General features: G+C 35.3%; 1 protein-coding gene across 1 annotated transcript in view; it reads left to right on the forward strand.

Annotated features, from left to right (window-relative positions):
- Positions 1 to 19912, forward strand: part of LOC109097926 (disks large homolog 1-like) — a 129965-nt gene that overhangs the window by 88024 nt on the left and 22029 nt on the right. The window contains 9 exon segments of the mRNA XM_042725908.1: positions 6893 to 6950; positions 10605 to 10654; positions 11231 to 11355; positions 12579 to 12748; positions 12863 to 12999; positions 14210 to 14354; positions 15144 to 15270; positions 18287 to 18443; positions 18798 to 18900. Of these exon segments, the coding sequence (XP_042581842.1) occupies positions 6893 to 6950; positions 10605 to 10654; positions 11231 to 11355; positions 12579 to 12748; positions 12863 to 12999; positions 14210 to 14354; positions 15144 to 15270; positions 18287 to 18443; positions 18798 to 18900 (1072 nt within the window).

Consider the following 19912-nt stretch of genomic DNA (forward strand, 5'->3'; position numbering starts at 1 on the left):
ACCACCATCCAGCTGTCAGCACTGAAGCACAGAATTGTGTAAAACTCTTACAGTGCAGGTACAAATGGAGATTAGTTGTGAATAGTAGTTGTAAAATAAGGTCAAAGCAAGGCTGCGCTCAACCATCGTATGCTCTGATACACCTCACCAGCCCGTTTGCCCGCCCCTACGCGAAGCATCTAAAAGAGATTGCGTTTATCCTCTGTGACCTCTCACTTTGTGACCTGTGTTAATGCTTTGAAAAGCGAGTCAGACTACAAAAAGCCTCATGAATCTCAAACGTAGGGTGCAAATCCGCCGTTGTCCAAAGAGCGACACAAAGATCATCTGAACGCCAATGCTGAAATCAAGAATGAAGCATTGATTATTCATGCCTGCAGAAGAGACTGTGTGCTGTCATGTGCAGTGCCCATTGGAGCTCATTAATTGGCGAGCAAGTGCGGGGGGATGAGAGCGAGTGAGGCAGAAAGAGAGATAGACAGCGAGAGAGGTTGGCAGAAGAGTGGAGCCAGGGGAAAAGGACCAGATTTACAACCACCGTGTGTCCTCTCTCCTTCCCGATTGCTCAGCAAAGTAAGCGCATCATTCTTCAGGCTGCATTCTCCATCATTTCACCTGCCGGTCTGCCCTCTGCTTGGAAAACAATGACCACCTATTGCAACAACCATGAGTACTGCTGTGGCGCTTACATGGAATGTCGGACTGGGGTGATGGAGGTGGCCAACTGTAACCATCCCAGAATGCAACAGCGAGTCGGACACGTGCACAGTACGCTGACCCGAACGCCGAGACAGTTGGTGCAACAACCGCAATTCCATCACCATTTCCACCATCATCTGCACCAGCAGCAGCAGCAGCCGCCACCGCCTCACCTTTCTCAACCCACCCTGCTCAACTTCCAGCAGACTCCTCTGGAGACCCGCAGGGTTCCGCAGTACAGCTCCTGCACCCTTCCAGCCTCCACCAAGAGCAGAGGAAAGTTCACCAACCTGAGGGACAGTGTAAAAAAGAGCCCCACTAAAAGCACAGCTAAAGTCAGAGCTTCTTCCAGTGCCTTGTGGCTTGCCAATTCTTGGGGCACGTTTTCACTGGAGAAGGTATGTGGGACTGAGTCTTATTAAGAGTTGAGGGATGATGAAGCTGAGGTATGAGGATTTGAATTTCAGCTAATGTTAAATCTGAATTAAGTTTAATGTTGTTGTTTCGCAATATTTGGTCAGTCATTTTGGTTGCCAGGTCCTTGCCAACTAATATTGGAGACAGCGATATACAGTAATGTAAATTAGCTTCATGTGACATGCATTAAATTTAATTGACAGATATAAAAAATATAAATATGTATACAATTCCATTCAGAATTTTGGGGGTCAATGAGATTTTTTTTTATTTATAATTTTTTTTTTTATCATAATGTATGTTACAACAGATTTCCATTTCAAATAGTGTACAGTACATGCTATGCTTTAGAACGTTTCTATTCATCAAAGAATCCTGAAAACAAATCACAAAGATATTAACTGATTATTAAATTTGTTTCAATATAGTTAATAAAAATACACATTTCTTTAGCCCCAAATCAGCATATTAGAACTATTTCACAATATTTCAGTTATTGCTTATTGCTTTTTATCAAATAAATGCAGTCATTTTGAGCATAAGAGACTTATTTAAAACAAAATTGTAAAAATATTACAGACACTTACAGAACAGTGTATGTGTGTTTTAATTGTTTGATCCAAACTGTCAAAATGCAAAAATTTAGGTCCCACTTTATATTAGGTAACTGCTATGTACTTACATTTAATTAAGCATTTGATACAATGTGCCAAAATATGAGCTGTTTTGGTTATACTGTACTTTAGACACTACTTTGCTAAGTAGTGAACATGTTTAATATCTTTTATACACTTGAAAAGGAATATTGGGATAGTGTCATGAGTATAATATTGATACATTTTATATGTACATGATAGTTTAAAATGGAGCCTATATTGTGCGATATTAAAGTGGAGAATGTTTGGGGTTGCTATTCATTTGAGACATTGGTGGGAGCTTTAGGCTGAACTCCAAACTAGTCTATCTGATCAATGCTAATGATTGATTCTAATTTTAACTCAAGCCATGACTACTGTACCACTGCCATAATAGCATTCAGTGTATATGTATTCTTATGTAAGTTACACTGGTCAGTTTAGGCAGGACAAAACATTGTGGTTGAATTGGTAATGTCCTCTGTGCTGTCACTCAAATGTAGCTGTCACTCAAATGTCTCAAGTCTCTGACATAACCCTGAGAGTAAATGTTAGTGAAACAGAAACCCTTTCTAATTAGTAGTTGCAGTGATGTGTCTGTTGTTGACTGAGTGAACTGGACTGTTGTAACTGAATATCCGTCTCCTCTGGCTGTGGTTGGTGCTTGGATAAGCGGCTGTGGATCAGATTGCTTTTGTTTGGGAACGCTGACACAGACGGCTTGTGTAGAGGGCCAGTTTCAGCGGATGTCTCCTCACTGACAGCATGGCAACACTCACTCTTGTTCCTGTAGAGCTGGAATCTGCTGAACTCCCATAGATATGCGCTTGCGTCAGATCCTATCCCACAACAGTGCACAGTCCACATCATGTAGGCATTGCTGTATTACAACTTAATTTCTAAATGAATGATTAGCCATGATTTTGAAATGATTAGCCACAATTTTGAGAGCCGTAAGAGTTGCTTAGACCATGGAAATATCATGGAAATCTTGAGACAAAAGTTATGAAAGTTCACAAAGGCTAAGTAATGCTACAGTAGCTAACATTAGCTACATTGCTGGCTAGCTGATAATGTCAACCTCAAACTACTATTTATTAACTGTAATGCATTTTCTGTAACTCTTTTCTGAGCTGGCTCACTGGTTTGGTTCAAGGCTTACAATTAGCTATTGATTAAGGATTTCTGTAAAGAAAATGAATGGGAAATATATTTCTGTATGGAGACCTGGATGTGACATACGGTGGCTGGGGGGGGGGGCAATATAATGTGGCCTTGAATTAAGAATTTGTTGCTTGAGTTAAACTGTGACCTAAGAGGAAAATAATTATTACAACATGGCCACAATTAAATTATTAATTATTAATACACAATTAAATTTAACTAAAAATTAATAACACATGGCTACAAATGAATACATCCTGGGAACAAATTCTTAATTTGTGGACACACTATGTATCAAAATTGTAGAAAAGTGTCACTCTTGTGGTCTGTTCTGTGTAATTGTAAAGCTGGATTGATTGGCATCATTTTTTTGTGAAATGAATTGCAGGATATTATCTACTTTGGGATATTATTGTGTATTTTGCAAATAGTAATTAGCCACAGATAACTTCAGTTTTGCTTATCAGTTACAGTAGTTGGAATGTAGTTTGAAGTCTCTCTTTCAGAAACACATTTATAACCTGCAGAAATGAAAAAGACAGACACACTAAACCTTACAGAGCTCTGATTGACATCTTGACAGCTAATTTCATATTGAAAAGGACCTGACCTGCAAAACAGGATGTCGATTGCTGGACTGGAGTTTTATTTTTAGCTCTGTTTAATCTTGAAACACTGTGGCCATTTTTTCATAGATAACAGGGATAATTCGCTCAAAAGGAGGTTTCTGCCATTACTTACTCACCCTCATGTCGTTCCAAACCTGTAAGACCTTCGTTCATCTTTGGAACACAGATTTTTATATTTTTGATGAAGTCCGAGAGCTTTCTGACCCTGCATAGACAGCAAGGGAACTACCACAGTCAAGTCTCAAAAAGGTAGTAAGGACATCGTTAAAATAGTCCATATGACATCTGTGGATCAATCGTAATGTTATGAAGCTACAAGAATACTTTTTGTAGGCTAAGATAACAAAAATAACAACTTCTACCTCAAACTATTTCTTCTACCTGAATGTGGTAGTTGTGGTGCTGTCTGTGGGTCAGAAAAGCTCTCAGATTTAATCAAAAATATCTTCATTTGTGTTCTGAAGAAGAACGAATGTCTAACGGGTTTGAAACAACATGAGAGTGAGTAATTAATGTCAGAATTTTTTTATTTTTGTGTGAACTATCCCTTTAAAGGAGCCATGTGTAATGTCTGGCAAAAAAATCAAGTCATACTCCACATTCCATACCAGATGGGGGCAGTATGCCTCAATAAAGTGAATTGGTCTACTCTAGAGTAACAAACGAGAAACGGCATAGTCTCTATGCTCCGCCCCTACCTTCACAACAACCCTAGAGCCCATAGCCGAAGCCTGAAGGACGTTTTGCCTCCAGAGGAACGTTGGGTGATGTCAAGTGATTTTGAAACATGACATCTTCAAGCTACTCCCCTTCACCTTTACCAGTGAATATGTTCATATTCGTTTTGTTCATATTACATTTTGAGTTGTATATACACATTATTTGAATTAAATTAATTTGACAGACTGCATTCTGTCAACATCACTGGTCAACATCAGACAGCTGATGTTGACCAAGCTAGCGCCAACCAACGTAACCAGAGCTGCCAACTCTCAAGCATTCACCGTGAGACACACGCAATTGACTCTTTTCACACGCTTTCAAAAACTTGACCGCTCTGAATATAGTGAGTGAGTGCGCGCGCGCGCGCGCGGCCGGGGCGCTCTCTCTCTCTCTCTCTCTCTCTCTCTCTCGGGTTCATTATCATCGAAGACATTTCAAGCTTCTTAGGTAATGTTACATTTTAGCATCAGCTTGGTAGAGACGGGCTTTGGTAGATAACAGGTGAAAACCGGATCGGATCTGTGGGTAAGTTATAGCTAGCTAATTATCAAACGCAGCTACGGTTAGCCATCGCTAACATTAGCACGTTTATCGAACAGCCTTCGATACATTTCTATGTTATAACTTCCCCGAAAAAATACGCAAAAACATATAAAACAAACTTCTAGCGAAATACTAAACAGCATCTTACTTACCAATCCAAAAGAAATGTTGCAAGTTCGGAGTCGAACCTCATTTCTTTCAAGTCCATCAGTTGTCTCCAGCGATGGAAAGCAGTGCCGATGTTTACTCTGTTTCGGCTCCTTTTCTTATCTGATTTGATTTTGTGATTCCGAGCGCGGGTTATTTCCCTGTAGCGGGCGGTGGTGGTAGGTGTCTCTTGCCAAGGGCTTCAGCCATCCTTCCGCTCTCTTCCCTGAACTGAAATGAAGTAGTGGGCTGTACTTTCCACACACGATTGACATCAGGTTCAAGTACGCCCACAAGCCGTGCGAGTTATTCGTGTATTGCAGGTTGGCTGGTGGTTATGTTGCCCGCATACCGCCTCCCATGGCCGAAACTGGTATTACGACACCTGTCGGGCCGTGGCTAGTAATGCTAATGCTAATTAAGGTTGATATCTATGCAGCACTATAACTTGACATTTTTTTAATGACATCATCGCCCTTATTTCTTCTCATTCTTTTAATGCGTGTAGGTCATTTTTTGGATATTTTTACCTCAATTTTTACACATGGCACCTTTTAGTCTAAAGAAAGGTTTGTCATAAAATAGCAGACATTCTAATGTTTACATTGATGGAGATTCTGTCACAATTTACACTTTTTAACACTGCATTTCTAAAACTACTGAATAATATATATATATATATATATATATATATATATATATATATATATATATATATATATATATATATATATATATATATATATATATATAATATACACACACTGTATATTTAATGTTTGCCCCAAAATTTAGATTTTGTCATTATTTACTCACCATAATGTCATTCCAAACCCATATGCTGTTATTTTTTCGCTTGTGGGCCATAAAAGGGGAATTTTGAAGGTTTTTCAAGTGGTTTTGAACAGCAGTTCATAGTGGCCTGTTTTTTTTTTGGAGAATGAGAGAAGGTAATCATTTGTCACCATCCTTGACTAAAAGAGGGGGAAAAAAATGTGGGATTGGAGCAATATTAGAGTGAGTAAATAATGACAGAATAATCATTTTTAATTAAACTCTTTTTTTTTTTTTTTTTACGCTTATTTATAAGGTCTTTCCTTACTTTTCATTTCCTATTTTTCACCCTTTACAATCATTTACACTGAATATTTGTAGAGTCCTTTAATAATAAAAAGGAATTACAGAGTCTAGTCTTAATTTATGGACCAATCCAGTCATGATTATTTTGTTTGTTATTCTGTTTTCATTACCTCATCTTCTCTGTTATTCCCTCTCTCTCTGTTCTTAATTCTGTTCAATATCTGATTAAATTAGGAGAAATCGTGAAAAAATCATTACTGCTGTGTGTCATCTGCTCTGACCTTTGACCTCCACTGTCATTGTTTAGCAGGCAGATGTCATTCCTCCCTCCGCTCCCATAATCCCTGTGATCCCTATCTCACCCGTCCCAGCCGAGACCACTGCCATTCCTGCACCCACGTCACAGGTCTTTTTTTTTATCTCATGTTTTCACTCCACCCACCTCAGCGATGGTCCTCTTGACTTAGAGAGATTACAGAGAGAAAGCCACGTTATATTGCTGATGCGCACTTGCACCTCAAAAGAAATTGTGCTAGTGAAGCGTGTGATACATGTTTGCAGAAGAATTAGGTCTGCGCTGGTTTGTTATGCCACTGTATTGCATATTCTGCAGTATGTTATGCTGTGTATGGACACAGGCTGTGCTGTTAATCTCTTGCAAATGCCAGAGTAATACTGTATCAGCATGCCAAGAGTAAGTGATGCTTTTTTATCGGATCTATTTCTTGTTATTTTTTAATAGTTAACTCTTTGTTTCACTATTTCATTCTAAGTTGGTTAGGGAAAAGAAGCAAGGTGCACAGTTATCGGTCTTGATTCATTTCAGCTCAAGTATTAATGAATGTTTCCTTGCAGGCAAGCCCCGCACCGGTGGTGGTGAACACAGAAAGCCTTGACACCTCGCCCTATGTAAGTCCATATGTAAGTGATGTATTTCTTTATGTACTGCACTTAGTGAAGAGGTAGATTATTGCAGAATGCTGTTCAGCTATATATAATATACAGTATACAATTCATTCAATTATTCCAAAGTTTGCTGCATTTATTTGATCAAAAATACCATAAAAGTTTTCTAATTTAATATATTTTAAAATGTAATTTATTTCTGTGTGGGCAAAGCTGAATTTTCAGCAGCCATTATTTTAGGTTTTAGAGTCACATGATCCTTCAGAAATGCATTCTAATATGCTAATTTGATGCATTAATTAAACAGCATTTATTTGAAATGGAAATCTTTTGTAACAATGTTAAATGTTTTGTGACAATATACGTTTACTGTCACTTTCAGTCAATTTAATGCATTCTTGCAGAAAAAAATACTTTTTATATATATTAGTGCTGTCAAACGATTAATCATGTCCAAAATAAGTTGTACTGTGAATATTTATGTATATATAAATACACACACATACAGTATAAATTTTGGAAAATATGTAAATCTATTTACATGTCTATATTTAAATTTAAATATATTTAAAATATAAACATAACTTATTTTTCTTAAATGTATACTTGCATGTGTGTCTATTTATATATATATATATATATATATATATATATATATATATATATATATATATATATATATATATATATATATATATATATAATAATAAATATACACAGATATATATTATGTAAACGAAGACTTTTATTTTGGATGCAATTAATCGTGATTAATCGTTTGACAGCACTTTACAAAAATATATCCTACCAAAGTGAAGAAAGTATCTTAAAATATGTTCTCACTTTGATTTATTCACAATGAAATGAATTTTCCAGCGTTTAGGAGTTTACTTTGTCTTGTGTTTTGAAGTTCCCCTATAGTCTATGTGATTTTAGATGTTATGGAGTTTCCTTGTTCGGGGATTTTTAACCGTGGGTGACATTTATCAGGGTCCCATGGCACTTCTTCAATCCCATTCTTCTCTCAATCTCAGCAGTGTCTGATAATCCTATACATCCAGTGCCAGAAAGCCTGCTGAGCTGACTTCTGTCATCCTTCATTAAAGACTCACTCTGAAGACTAGAGTTATCTGAATGAGAGAGAACTATGGTCTATAATGAAATGACCATGATGAACTCTTGACTGAACTCATTAAATACTCCACATCATCAGTACTAGAGACTGACTCTATTGCCATGTCGCTTCACGTGGGCCATTTCTAAGGCCATCGTTCTTTGATTTTTATGTGTAGGAGAAGTTTTAGTTGGAGTAAACTTTTTGAGGTAAAAAAAAAAAAAAGTAAAATTTGGAATTTGAAGGGTAATATTACAATTTTGATAAATTTGTTCTGTTTAAAGGAAATGTTTGTCATCTAATAATAATAATAATAATAATAATGCAGAAGACCTGAAGCACAGGATTTTTCAGCATTGTTTTACCCAGGGATCAAGCATTTTTGATATTGAATCTGCCAGCAGTTCAGCAGGTGGATTTTTAGTGATCTGGCTTGTGGTATGCAAAATCCATTTTTTTTCCCCGTTAATAAACAAATGCTTTTAGAATATGGTTTTCATTTAGGAAATGTACAGTATAAAGGGCAGTGCTGATGTTGAACAACTTATGCATGTACATCTCTTCCTGTTTTGATCATTCATTATCTTGCATACATAGTAGTAGTCTGATATTGATCGTGTAAATGCCTGTATTGGTTCTGATCCCTGGCTGGTTGTTTGTAGCCAGTCAATGCAGTATGTGAGTAGCAGCTTGCAGTGCTCCCTTAAAACAAGAGAAAAGGTTATTGTCAATATTAATTTGAAAATTGTGACAATATACTGTATGTAATTATGCCTGAATGAAAAGACCTTTTTGGATATTCAAGCCGAGAGCTGGTGGCATGATTAGAGTATAATGCCGTATTGGGCAGTGTCAGTATTGACGTATATCTCTCACCCCCTTTAACCCCACCCTAACACCACTGATGTCACAGACAGATGTTTCAGCAGCAGTTACAGAAAGAGTGAGAGCAAAATGTTTAGGGCGTTTAGTATTTAAGGTCTTAAAATGTCATTTAGAAGCTTAAAGCAGAGCCTCCAGAACCACACAAACATCTAAAAGCTGATGCACTGATGCTTATTTTTGTCTCATCGTTCAGCCCCGTTTTCATTCAGTTTGATTTTAAGCATTAAGTCCATTTTCATATAAATTTTTGATAAACAGGACAGCTGTCCAGACTTATTTAAATGAAACCTCAATTTGAACTCATCCTGAGTGATGCTTGCTCCATGTAAACACTCCTTTCTGGTATCCTTGCCTGTATCATGTGAAAGTTACCAAGGTTTACTGTGTGTAACATGGTCATGACTTTGAAGTTGAAAGATTGGATATAGTTTTACACACACAAGGCCAGTAAGCAATTCTATCACATTAGTTTCTTGCCAACATGTATAATGTTTAAGTTACAGTTACTTTGAAAACAGTGTGTTTTAGAGTTTATGGCCTGGTGTACTTTCATTGTAAGTGACGTTTATTGAGGGACAAGTCTGCATTATTTACTGTGGTAATCAACATTATGCCGCAAATGCTGTTGATACAGCTTAACTTGTGTTGAACCCAGAATGTTGGAAACGAGTGGACTGCATTGCATGTTTAGCTGACAGCTAGCGTCTGTGTTCTTCATAGATTTGGTTGCTGTGGCCTCTTTGGCTGAAATTCACAGTAACTGGCAAGAGATACAGTGCTGCCTGAGTTGTGTAGTGCCAAGAACTGTAGAATCAGTAGAGGTGAAATGTATGGAGTGGAAAGCAAAAACACTGAGACTTTTTCAAACAGTTCATTCTTACATAATTAGAACACTTTTTAGCACATTTTTATTATATAAGATTATTTTTGCCCATAATCAGCCCCAGATGGGAACCTAAAGATGAAATTTACACAGATTTTTAAAGAAAATCTGAGGAATTCTGCTGAGTGGATTTATATAAGTGTATTAAATGGAACTTTGATACTTGTTATAGAACGGAGACTAATACTTCTTGGTTGTTGAAGACATAACCAGTGAGAAACATTATTAATTAAATGCTCATGCTACCCTTAACCTACAGGAACTGTTCATTCTGATCTGTATATCTCTTATTGCAATTGTATTGTTGTTTGCTCTGGTATAATGTGGGTTAATAATAGTAGTCTGTCTACAGCGTATTAGTACATTTGTGCATTTCAATAATAGATTACTAGGAGTGTGAATCTAGCAGGATATTTCTCTCTTTGATTTTGATTCCTGAATGGTTGCTTTAACTATCTTGTCACTGCTTCTCATGAAAAAAATGCAATGATGCGAATGATAAAATATATTTAAAACTATTTATTTAACAGGTTTGTCACAGACTTTTCACTGTCTTTTTAGAGATTGTAATCAATCCTATAATTGGCACTGGTATTTTTTTTGGTGGGGGGGAAACAAAACAGAACCAAATACAGAGAGTAAAATCAAATAATTACTAACACTCCTGAATAACACAAACTTGCAGAGCTAATAAACATTTTTGGGTGACAGTAATAGAGGAGGCCGTTTATTTATATCTGTATATTTTAACATTGTATTTGTTTTGTTAAAACTTTCAGGTGAATGGAACGAAGCTGATTATGAATATGAAGAAATTACACTTGAACGGGTAAGACTGCTCTGACAATGATGTCATATGTCATAATATTGCCATTTTTATTGAGTGTCTGAATAAAACTGTATCATAAATTGTACAATGAAAAGAGGTGAAAAAATGGTCATGCTCAAGGTTTTAAAAGTCACTGTCAGAAAGAGAATATTAAAGACTTGAACTGTATTATGACAATACATTATTATTACATTTGATTAATAGTTCTTTCTACATAGACTCTTTTTATCATTTAAAGTTGTATATGTTAACATTGTTGATGTGTTGTTAGTGTTTTGTGCTGTTTATTATACTGTTTACAAATAAACATTACTTTAAAAGTTATTTCATGACACTGAACACATTAACTAATGCAAACCATATAGGCCCTTATTAGAAAAAAATGTTAGAGTGCTGCACTGAATATATATATATATAATCAAATCAATCAAATGTTTCACAGATCAACTGCTTATAACATTTACATACACACACATTTCTACTTTGATTTGTTTTGGATTTAATAATGTCATGATGCTTATTGTAAATTGACATTTTCTCTTTTTTGTTTTTGCTCTGACTTATTTTCACCTTTAGGGGAATTCAGGCCTGGGTTTCAGTATTGCAGGCGGTACCGATAACCCCCACATCGGCGAGGACCCAAGCATCTTTATCACAAAGATCATCCCAGGAGGAGCTGCCGCACAAGACGGCAGACTCAGGTCAGAGAATATGTTATTAGGCCTGTTTCACATCACATTTGTAAATAGCACTTATTTATTTCTGAGCCCATATTAACAAGTTACAAGTTAACAGCATAATTCTGTGTAGCTAAAGTAGCAGAAGTGTAGTTGCTGGTAGTTTTGACTGTTAAACCAATTTTTACCACATGTAGAGCACTGAATTCAGCAGAAAACATGTTGAAATTGCACAGTAAATTTATCAACAGAATCTTTTGCAATCTGCTAAGAACACAGGATACTAGCATACAGGACTACGTTCCCTCGGGCAATGTCAGACTCTCACACTCGCTTCTGCACTTAAAGAAGAAAACTTCTGCATTTACATTTCTGCTTTAGTATGGAAATTCAAAAGGGTTTTGCTTATAAATGCAATATGGGCATTTATAAAGCAACAAAATAATAGTGCACATCTCCTGTAGTGACTGGAAGAAAATATATTGCTCTTTGGGGTCAGTAAGATTTTTTTTAAATGTTTTTGAAAAAGGCTGCATTTATTTAATCAAAAATACAGTAAAACAGTACTTTTGTGAAATATTATAAACATTGCTCTTTTGTAACATTAATGTCACTTGTTATTACTGTCACTTTAAAACAATTCCAGGTGTCCTTGCTGAATAAAAGTATTATTTCTTAAGAAAAAATCAAAAAAAAAAAAAAAAAAAAAAAAAAAAAAAAAAAACACTAACAGACTCTAAACACTACTGTTCAAGTTTAATGCTTAATGTAGCAGTATGGCACACAGTTTTAATAAATAAATCGGACTTAATCCTGATGATTAAGCAGTTTAAAGTCTTCTCTAACTGAGATTTGGATTTAATGTGAATTAATTACTGTAGCATGTGGACAATAAATACGATTCTCTATTCTCTTCCTCACGTTATTTACTGGAAAAGTTTCTAATAGTTGTCAGTGACTAACTCCCAATAATAATATATGTTACAGCAGTTATTATAGAAAATCCTCAGTGTAGTAACCAGAAATCACATTATTTTCTGTATAGAACTGGAGCTCTGTTATGCAGTGTGAAAACACAATGTAACTCTTGTGCTGCTTCCCTTACATGTAGCTTAGATTGCAATGATAGATAATTTGTTTATACACCAATTTAGTGTTTTGATTGATTGTACTTCGAAGAACACTTTATCATTGGTATTTACTGTTTTACTGTTTAGTCAGTGTTCTTCCTCTTTCTCTCTGTACAGAGTTAATGACTGTATACTGCGGGTAAATGATGTAGATGTGAGAGACGTAACTCACAGCAATGCTGTGGAGGCACTGAAGGAGGCAGGCTGCATTGTCAGACTGTACGTCAGAAGAAGAAAAGCTGTCACAGAAAAAATAATGGATGTAAAGCTGGTAAAAGGTCCTAAAGGTAAAGCCGTCTCTCATCTAAAGATTACAAAATAAAAGCATGCTACAGTATGTTGTGATATTTAATCATTATAATTCATGTTAGGAAATGGTTTACTCTGACCACTGTTGACAGGTCTAGGTTTCAGTATAGCCGGAGGAGTTGGAAACCAACATATTCCTGGGGACAACAGTATTTATATCACCAAAATCATTGAGGGAGGAGCGGCCCACAAAGATGGACGGCTACAGACTGGAGATAAACTTATGGCTGTAAGTAAAACCTTAACTTTTCTATTTCCTATATATTTACTAAATAACATTTAGAAGCATCATTTTACATTAAAAATTGATAAAATACAGTTTTTATGAGCACTTTGTTTAAGGAGATGTTACAACCTATTTATTTAGAGCTTGTGCAGTTGACTTTTATTGCTAAGTATTCCTCTACATTTTTTTTTTTAAAGCTGTCACTTTCAACCTGTAGTGGAACTGGCAGAGTTGTATATGGCAGATGTTTAAAGGAATAGTTCACCCAAAAATTAAGCTCATGTTAATCACTGTTACTGAATTGCGACTTAAATTTAATTGAAATCAGGTGAACTGACCTTTAATTAGTCCTGTTGTAACCTGACTATGTTAAATAATAATGCCTTCATGTTTTACACACACACACACACACACACACACACATGTTTGTTTTTGTGAAAAGTGGGGACATCCCATAGGCGTAATGGTTTTTTATACTGTACGAACTGTATATTCTATCGCCCTACACCAAACCCTACACCTAACCCTACCCCTTACAGGAAACTTTGTGCATTTTTACTTTCTCAAAAAAACTAATACTGTATGGTTTATAAGCGTTTTTGAAAAATGGGGACATGGATTATGTCCTCATAAGTCACCCTCTCCTTGTAATACCTGTGTCATACCCATGTCATTATACAAAGTTGTGTCCTGATATGTCACAAAAACAAACACACACACTCACACACACACACACACACACACACACACACACACACACACACACACACACACATATATATACACACATATACATATATACATATGCATTAAATTGATCAAGATGACAGTAAAATGTTGTTACAAAAAAAAATTCAAATATTTTTCTTTTGGACATTCTATTCTTTTAAAAGTCCTAAAAAAAAACACATCACCATTTCCACATAAATAAGCAGCACTACTATTTTCAAGAGTGCTATTATAACCAAATCAAATTGCCATTTCAAGAATAAATTGGGAATAAATTCATTTTACAGTATGTTAAAACAGTTATTTTAATTTGTTATAACATTTCACAATATTATTGAGTTTACTGTATTTGTCATCTAATAAATACAGCCTTGGTGACTATAAAAGATTAATTTCAAAAACATTAAAACATTTAACTCCACCCCAAACTTTCATTTTGTGTGTTTCATCTGAAGGATTCCTCTAATCATGTGCTTGGTTACAGGTGAATGCTGCTTGCCTTGAAGAGGTCACTCATGAAGATGCCGTGGCTGCCTTGAAAAACACCCCTGATGTCGTCTATTTAAAAGTGGCGAAACCCACTAGTGTCTTTATGAATGATAGTTACGTTCCTCCCGATGTCACCAGCTGTAAGTTAGCTTTTCCTTACTTCCTTATACTGTATTCTTTTACTTACATAGAAAATAACAACATGGAGGCATTATCAGTTTGGTCAGAGAATGAACCGACTTGCCTTAAAGGCACTTTGACTCAGTTCTGAGGTCCCATGGACACTTATAACTTAAATTCAACCTCAAAGCTGCTAGACACAGCACTTTCTACTGATGGTGGCAGCAACTCGTGAGGACGGACACTAAAATTGACTGTGCAGAGTGCTGAGTGATGACAGTCAATAATGTAGCACCTTGGTGATGTTCCAGAGACAGGACATATCCCCCAGAATTAGATTCTGAGAAAGGAAGCTGTCATTAGGGCTTAAAGGCATGAAGGACAAAAGCACATTTAATCATGAAGTGCATCACGTGGCCAGCTCCCCCATCCGGCAAATCCAGCATCAGTATATGAAGAAAAGAGTGCATCTGTGTTGCAGAGGGAGTTTTATAGCTGTGTAAGGATATCTGCACATGCAGACAACAATGTCTCGGTCATTTGTGTGCACGGAATGTGTTTTTTCTCAGAAGGTGTAAACAGAACAATTTCATTAGTGCTCCCATTTCATTATATCTGTCAGCCAGTCAGGCACTGCGTAGGGATTTGACACGTGACACGTTTGTGTGCAAAGAGGGAGTGATCAATTATGATTTGACTTTTACACAGCAAGTTTTGTTTTAGTCTTTGGCTTGTTTGTACATGTAATTCTTCACATTTTTACATCATTATGCCAATAACATCATATCTTTTGTGTTTTGGTTTTTCAGCCTATTCCCAGCACATGGAGAACCATATCAGCACCCAAAGCTATCTGAGTCAGCCATTAACCCCCGCCACCCCATCTCGGTACTCTCCTATCTCAAAAGGCATGCTGGGAGATGATGATATCACAAGGTGAGCCTTCGCCCTCCCCATTTCTTTGTCTTCATGATCATGATATCCTCTTGCCCTAATTTCACATTTGATGGCTTTTGCTTCAGAGGTCGTCTGTGCAGTTCCTATCATTCCTGTTACGATTCCTTGACCTTGTGAAGTGAAATAATCATTTGTTTTAAATGAAATTTGATACAGATCATGACTTGTTTTTATGCAGGCATATCCTTTGACCTCACTCATTCTCTTTAATTTTACTCCCATCACACATTCGAGGGTTGTTTTTAGTTTTCTGAAACGTCTTTTTTCTGTATCATCCTCTGAATTTTGGAAGATAATGCTATATAAGTTTCATTACATGTAGCTTGGTGTGAAGACAGCTCTATAATTTTGAATAGATATGAGGTTCAAAGAGAATAGCATTTCTCCACACATAAGATAAGCTGCCCAAGGTTAATGGAATTTTTAGTGCATGCTTTATATCTGCATAATGGTTCTGGCTTTGTATACTACAATACAGACTATATAGAACACTCATGCACAACTCCTCACATTAGTCTTGGAAGTTGTTAGTAGTTTGTCTGGCCTCATTCTGCTGTTACTGCCATTGTGAAAGTCATATCAGCTTTTTGGGATTATTCCCTTTATTCCCTGTTACTGAGGTTCAATTCAAATCAGTGCAAATCATTAAAATCATGTAACATGGCTTTTGCAAAATGGGACATGCTTTATTCATGTTTCCAAAATCGCTAAACAGAAATGACTATAAACTCAACTTTTAACTTTATTAAACTTGCCAATTGTACTTTGATTGGCTGGCTGCTACATATGTTCCAGTATTGCTGCACACCTTTAACTGTCAGTCTAGCATAACGGAATTCAAAATTCAATTAATATGAATTTAAAATACATTACTGTACATTGTACCTTACTGGTCAAACATTTGGGGTCTGTTATTTGATTAAAAAGACAATAAAAAAAGGTATTGTGAAATATGATTGCAGTGTAAAATAACTATTCTCTTTTATAATATATTTGAAAGTTTTACTTAGTTTTAATTTTCAGCAGTCATTGCTGCAGTCTTCACATGATTCCTTACAATTTCTTTTAAAGAAACTCATTCTACAACATTTCAGTTTCATACTACAAAAGTCCCATATGGTCATACTTAATAATAGTATTTTACCCAGTTAGAAATAATTATGTCATCATATCCATGTCTGAAGTGTATACTTTTCTCATATTTTATTAATTTACAGGTCTATAAATTACATTAAATGCTACCTCATTATATCCAGATGGTAGGAACCCTGGTACTTCAAAAAAAAAAAAAAAAAAAAAAAAAAAAAAAAAAACATTTCTTGATTTATAATTGTTTTAACTTAATTTAATGCTTCTTTACCCTTTATTTTTTTTTATCATTTTAAGTCATTTTGAGGCCCCTTCGAAAGTTTGCTGAGGCACTCTGGTTGAGGTCCTGGTTCACAAGGACACATTTATTGGGGACATATGACAGATCACTCACAGCATTTGTTGGACAGTTTTAAATGTCCTCCAGAGAGCTGTTGAAGATATTGGCTCATTAAGATATAGCATCTGTGAATCGTCCTGTTGACTATTCACCTTCTCGCCTACCTGATTTGTTTGCTCATTTTGTAAGAGCTGTCCATCAGTAGCGAGCAGTATTATGAGAGCTGTCTTACAAATGATATTGGCCAGACCACCATATTTTGTCTGGTAGAGAAATGTGGACTTGTAACAAGGACACACATGCACACACTGACTGGTGTGCTTTACCATATTTAATCCTCTTTAATCGGGAGGATTTGTTTCCTATTTGAAGAATTCACCAAATACGTCAAATTGATGTTAAAAACAAACAGCCTCTTACGTCATAAGCTAGCGTCATGATATTACCAACCAATCTGTTGAAGTCAATTTTGTCACATCTGATAAGCTTTGAATTAAGACTTAATTCTACAGGACGGGTATAAAAACACTGTTTTATAACTGAAATTTATGTGAATGTTCTGATGGCATGATGTTCTGCCTTTGTCATCTGTAGCCATGTTGAGTGAGGGTTTGTTTTGAGAACACTGAAATGTTACAGATCTAGTAACTTGAGGCTCTGCTGCCATCTACAGACATCCACATGTACTCACACATCAAAAATGTGATGCAGCTTTACAAACTCCTCTCTGTAGTTCATATTTTGTTCACTAGAGGGAGATGCGGTCAAATCTTTTAATTTTTGAGATGACAGAATTAATCTAAGCCAAGAGTATGTTGCGGTCATGTTGGTTTACTTTAATTTTAAATGGATTTTTGAATTCAGTTATTTACCTTTATTGTGTAGTTTGTGTAGTTAATATTTTGTTTGCTAGATGGTGATGCAGTCAAATATATTTTATTACTTATTTATTTGTTCATTTATTTATTTATTTTTTGAGGTAATAAATTGAAATAATTTATGTAAGGACATACTGGCTTAATTTTTAATTGTATAAAAACTATTACACTATTAAACTATTAAAGTTATATGAAAATGTATTAATACATTTAAATGTATATTTATAAATATTTCTGTTTAGCTTTATTTTTATTTTATTTTGAGCTTTAGTAATTTTAATTCATAAGTTAAACTTAATATAGTTAAACAGGAACATTTCTAATTTTCTTATGTTATTGTTTTTTGACTTTATATTTGTATTATAAATTAATAACTTATCAAAATATTTAAAAAATTTACTAAATTCGTTTATTTTTTATTGGCTCCCTTAATGTAATTGATGAAGTGTAATTTATACAGTTACACTTTGTCCATATAGAAAAAAATAAATAAGTAAAAATAAAAAATTCAAAAATAACCGAAAGCAGTTTTGAATACTTTTAGTTTTAAAAATAATACTTTTAGTTTTTTAAAAGTAATACTTTGTTTAGTTTGGTGTGTGTGTACAGTAGGTCAGAAATATTTTTGTAAGCATGCTTTCCCGACCTGTCCACTCACAACTAATAAATGCTGGTTTTGTTTTTTTAGGGAGCCTAGGAAAATAGTTCTACATCGGGGCACCACGGGACTAGGCTTCAACATTGTAGGAGGAGAGGATGGAGAGGGTATCTTCATCTCATTCATATTAGCAGGAGGGCCTGCAGACCTGTGTGGAGAATTAAGGAAAGGAGACCGTATCATTTCTGTAAGAACATTGCATTATTAACAGTTGTTCTGTTTTCAGTGAAAAAAAAGTTGTTCAGTCATCAACAATTGTTCATTGTCAATCATTTTTCAGTCTTAGTGAAATAATGATTTGGCATCACCAGCATAACCATTTCAGAGAAAAAATTATTTGAAATTCTAGTACTTTTCAGACTGTCTTTTGTATATTTCTTTTCTAATTACAACAGCACTCAATCAGCATACTACATTTATAGAATTTTTCCAGGTTTATAGTGTTTACATTCTGAATTTTCAATGCTTTCTCAGACTGTTGCACCCCACTGGCTGTGTTTTGCATCAATGCTTATTTATTAATATTATATGTGTGCTACAGGTAAATGGGGTGGACCTCCGCAGTGCAACGCACGAACAGGCAGCTGCAGCACTGAAGAATGCTGGACAGACTGTCACCATCGTGGCTCAGTACAGACCTGAAGGTGGGTGGGCAGTTCCTCTCAAAATATTGCAAACAGACCAGTATGTTTTAATGTTAACAATAATAAATAAAATAACATTCTTATGGCATGATTCCATTTAGAACTGGATTTCTGGGCCTTTCCTTTGTAACATGACAGCTTCAGTCCTTTTGTTTATTTCAGTTGATTGTATAAGGGTCTGTCATGTTTCATTCTGATACCACCAAATGTAGCCTACACTTGAAATGTAGCCTAAATCTCATAATGAATTTCCACACTTTGCTTCAAATTTGTGTTTCCCCACAGCTATTTTATTAAAGAGAATCTCTTTTAAGACACAAACTCTAGCTTTTAGCTGAAAACCTTGATTAGATGCAGCGTAGCCTGAATTCTACAATTGCTTATTTGTTTATAGCTGGGCATGGCAGAAAACCATTTCATGGATGGTGGACTGTGATAATGGGAAGAAACTCAGTTGCAGTGACATTGTGGATTTGATAGAAAACCTGTCATTTGTGTTTAACAGCCTATAGTGTATTTAAAGTCAACATGAAATGCCATACGCAACCCATTTTTCTTCCATAATCTGATATTGGGCAAGAAAAAATGTTGGGTGGGACTTGATTTATTTATTTGACAAAATACAGTGTGCACAGTAATATTGTGAAATATTATTATTTTTTGAATTTTGATTATATATTTTACATTTTTACATTACAGTAATGCCAAATGGGAATATTTAACAGCCACTTCTCTAATCTTCTGTGTCACATGATCCTTCAGAAATCATTCTGATTAAACGGCTTAATATTTTTTTTTCTTCTGGAAACTGGAATACTGGAATACATTTTTATTTTTATTTTTCAGGATTCTTTCATTTAAAATAGAAATTTATTAGCATTTATTTGAAATAAAAATATTTTGGACTATTATAAATAAATGTATTTACTTTCCCCTTTGATCAACAGAATGCATCTCTGTTGAATAAAAGTCTCAATTCTTTTAAACAAATCTTACTGACCCCAAAGTTTTG

This window comes from Cyprinus carpio, chromosome B6 (assembly GCF_018340385.1).
Source record: "Cyprinus carpio isolate SPL01 chromosome B6, ASM1834038v1, whole genome shotgun sequence".
NCBI classification, from domain to species: Eukaryota; Metazoa; Chordata; class Actinopteri; order Cypriniformes; family Cyprinidae; genus Cyprinus; species Cyprinus carpio.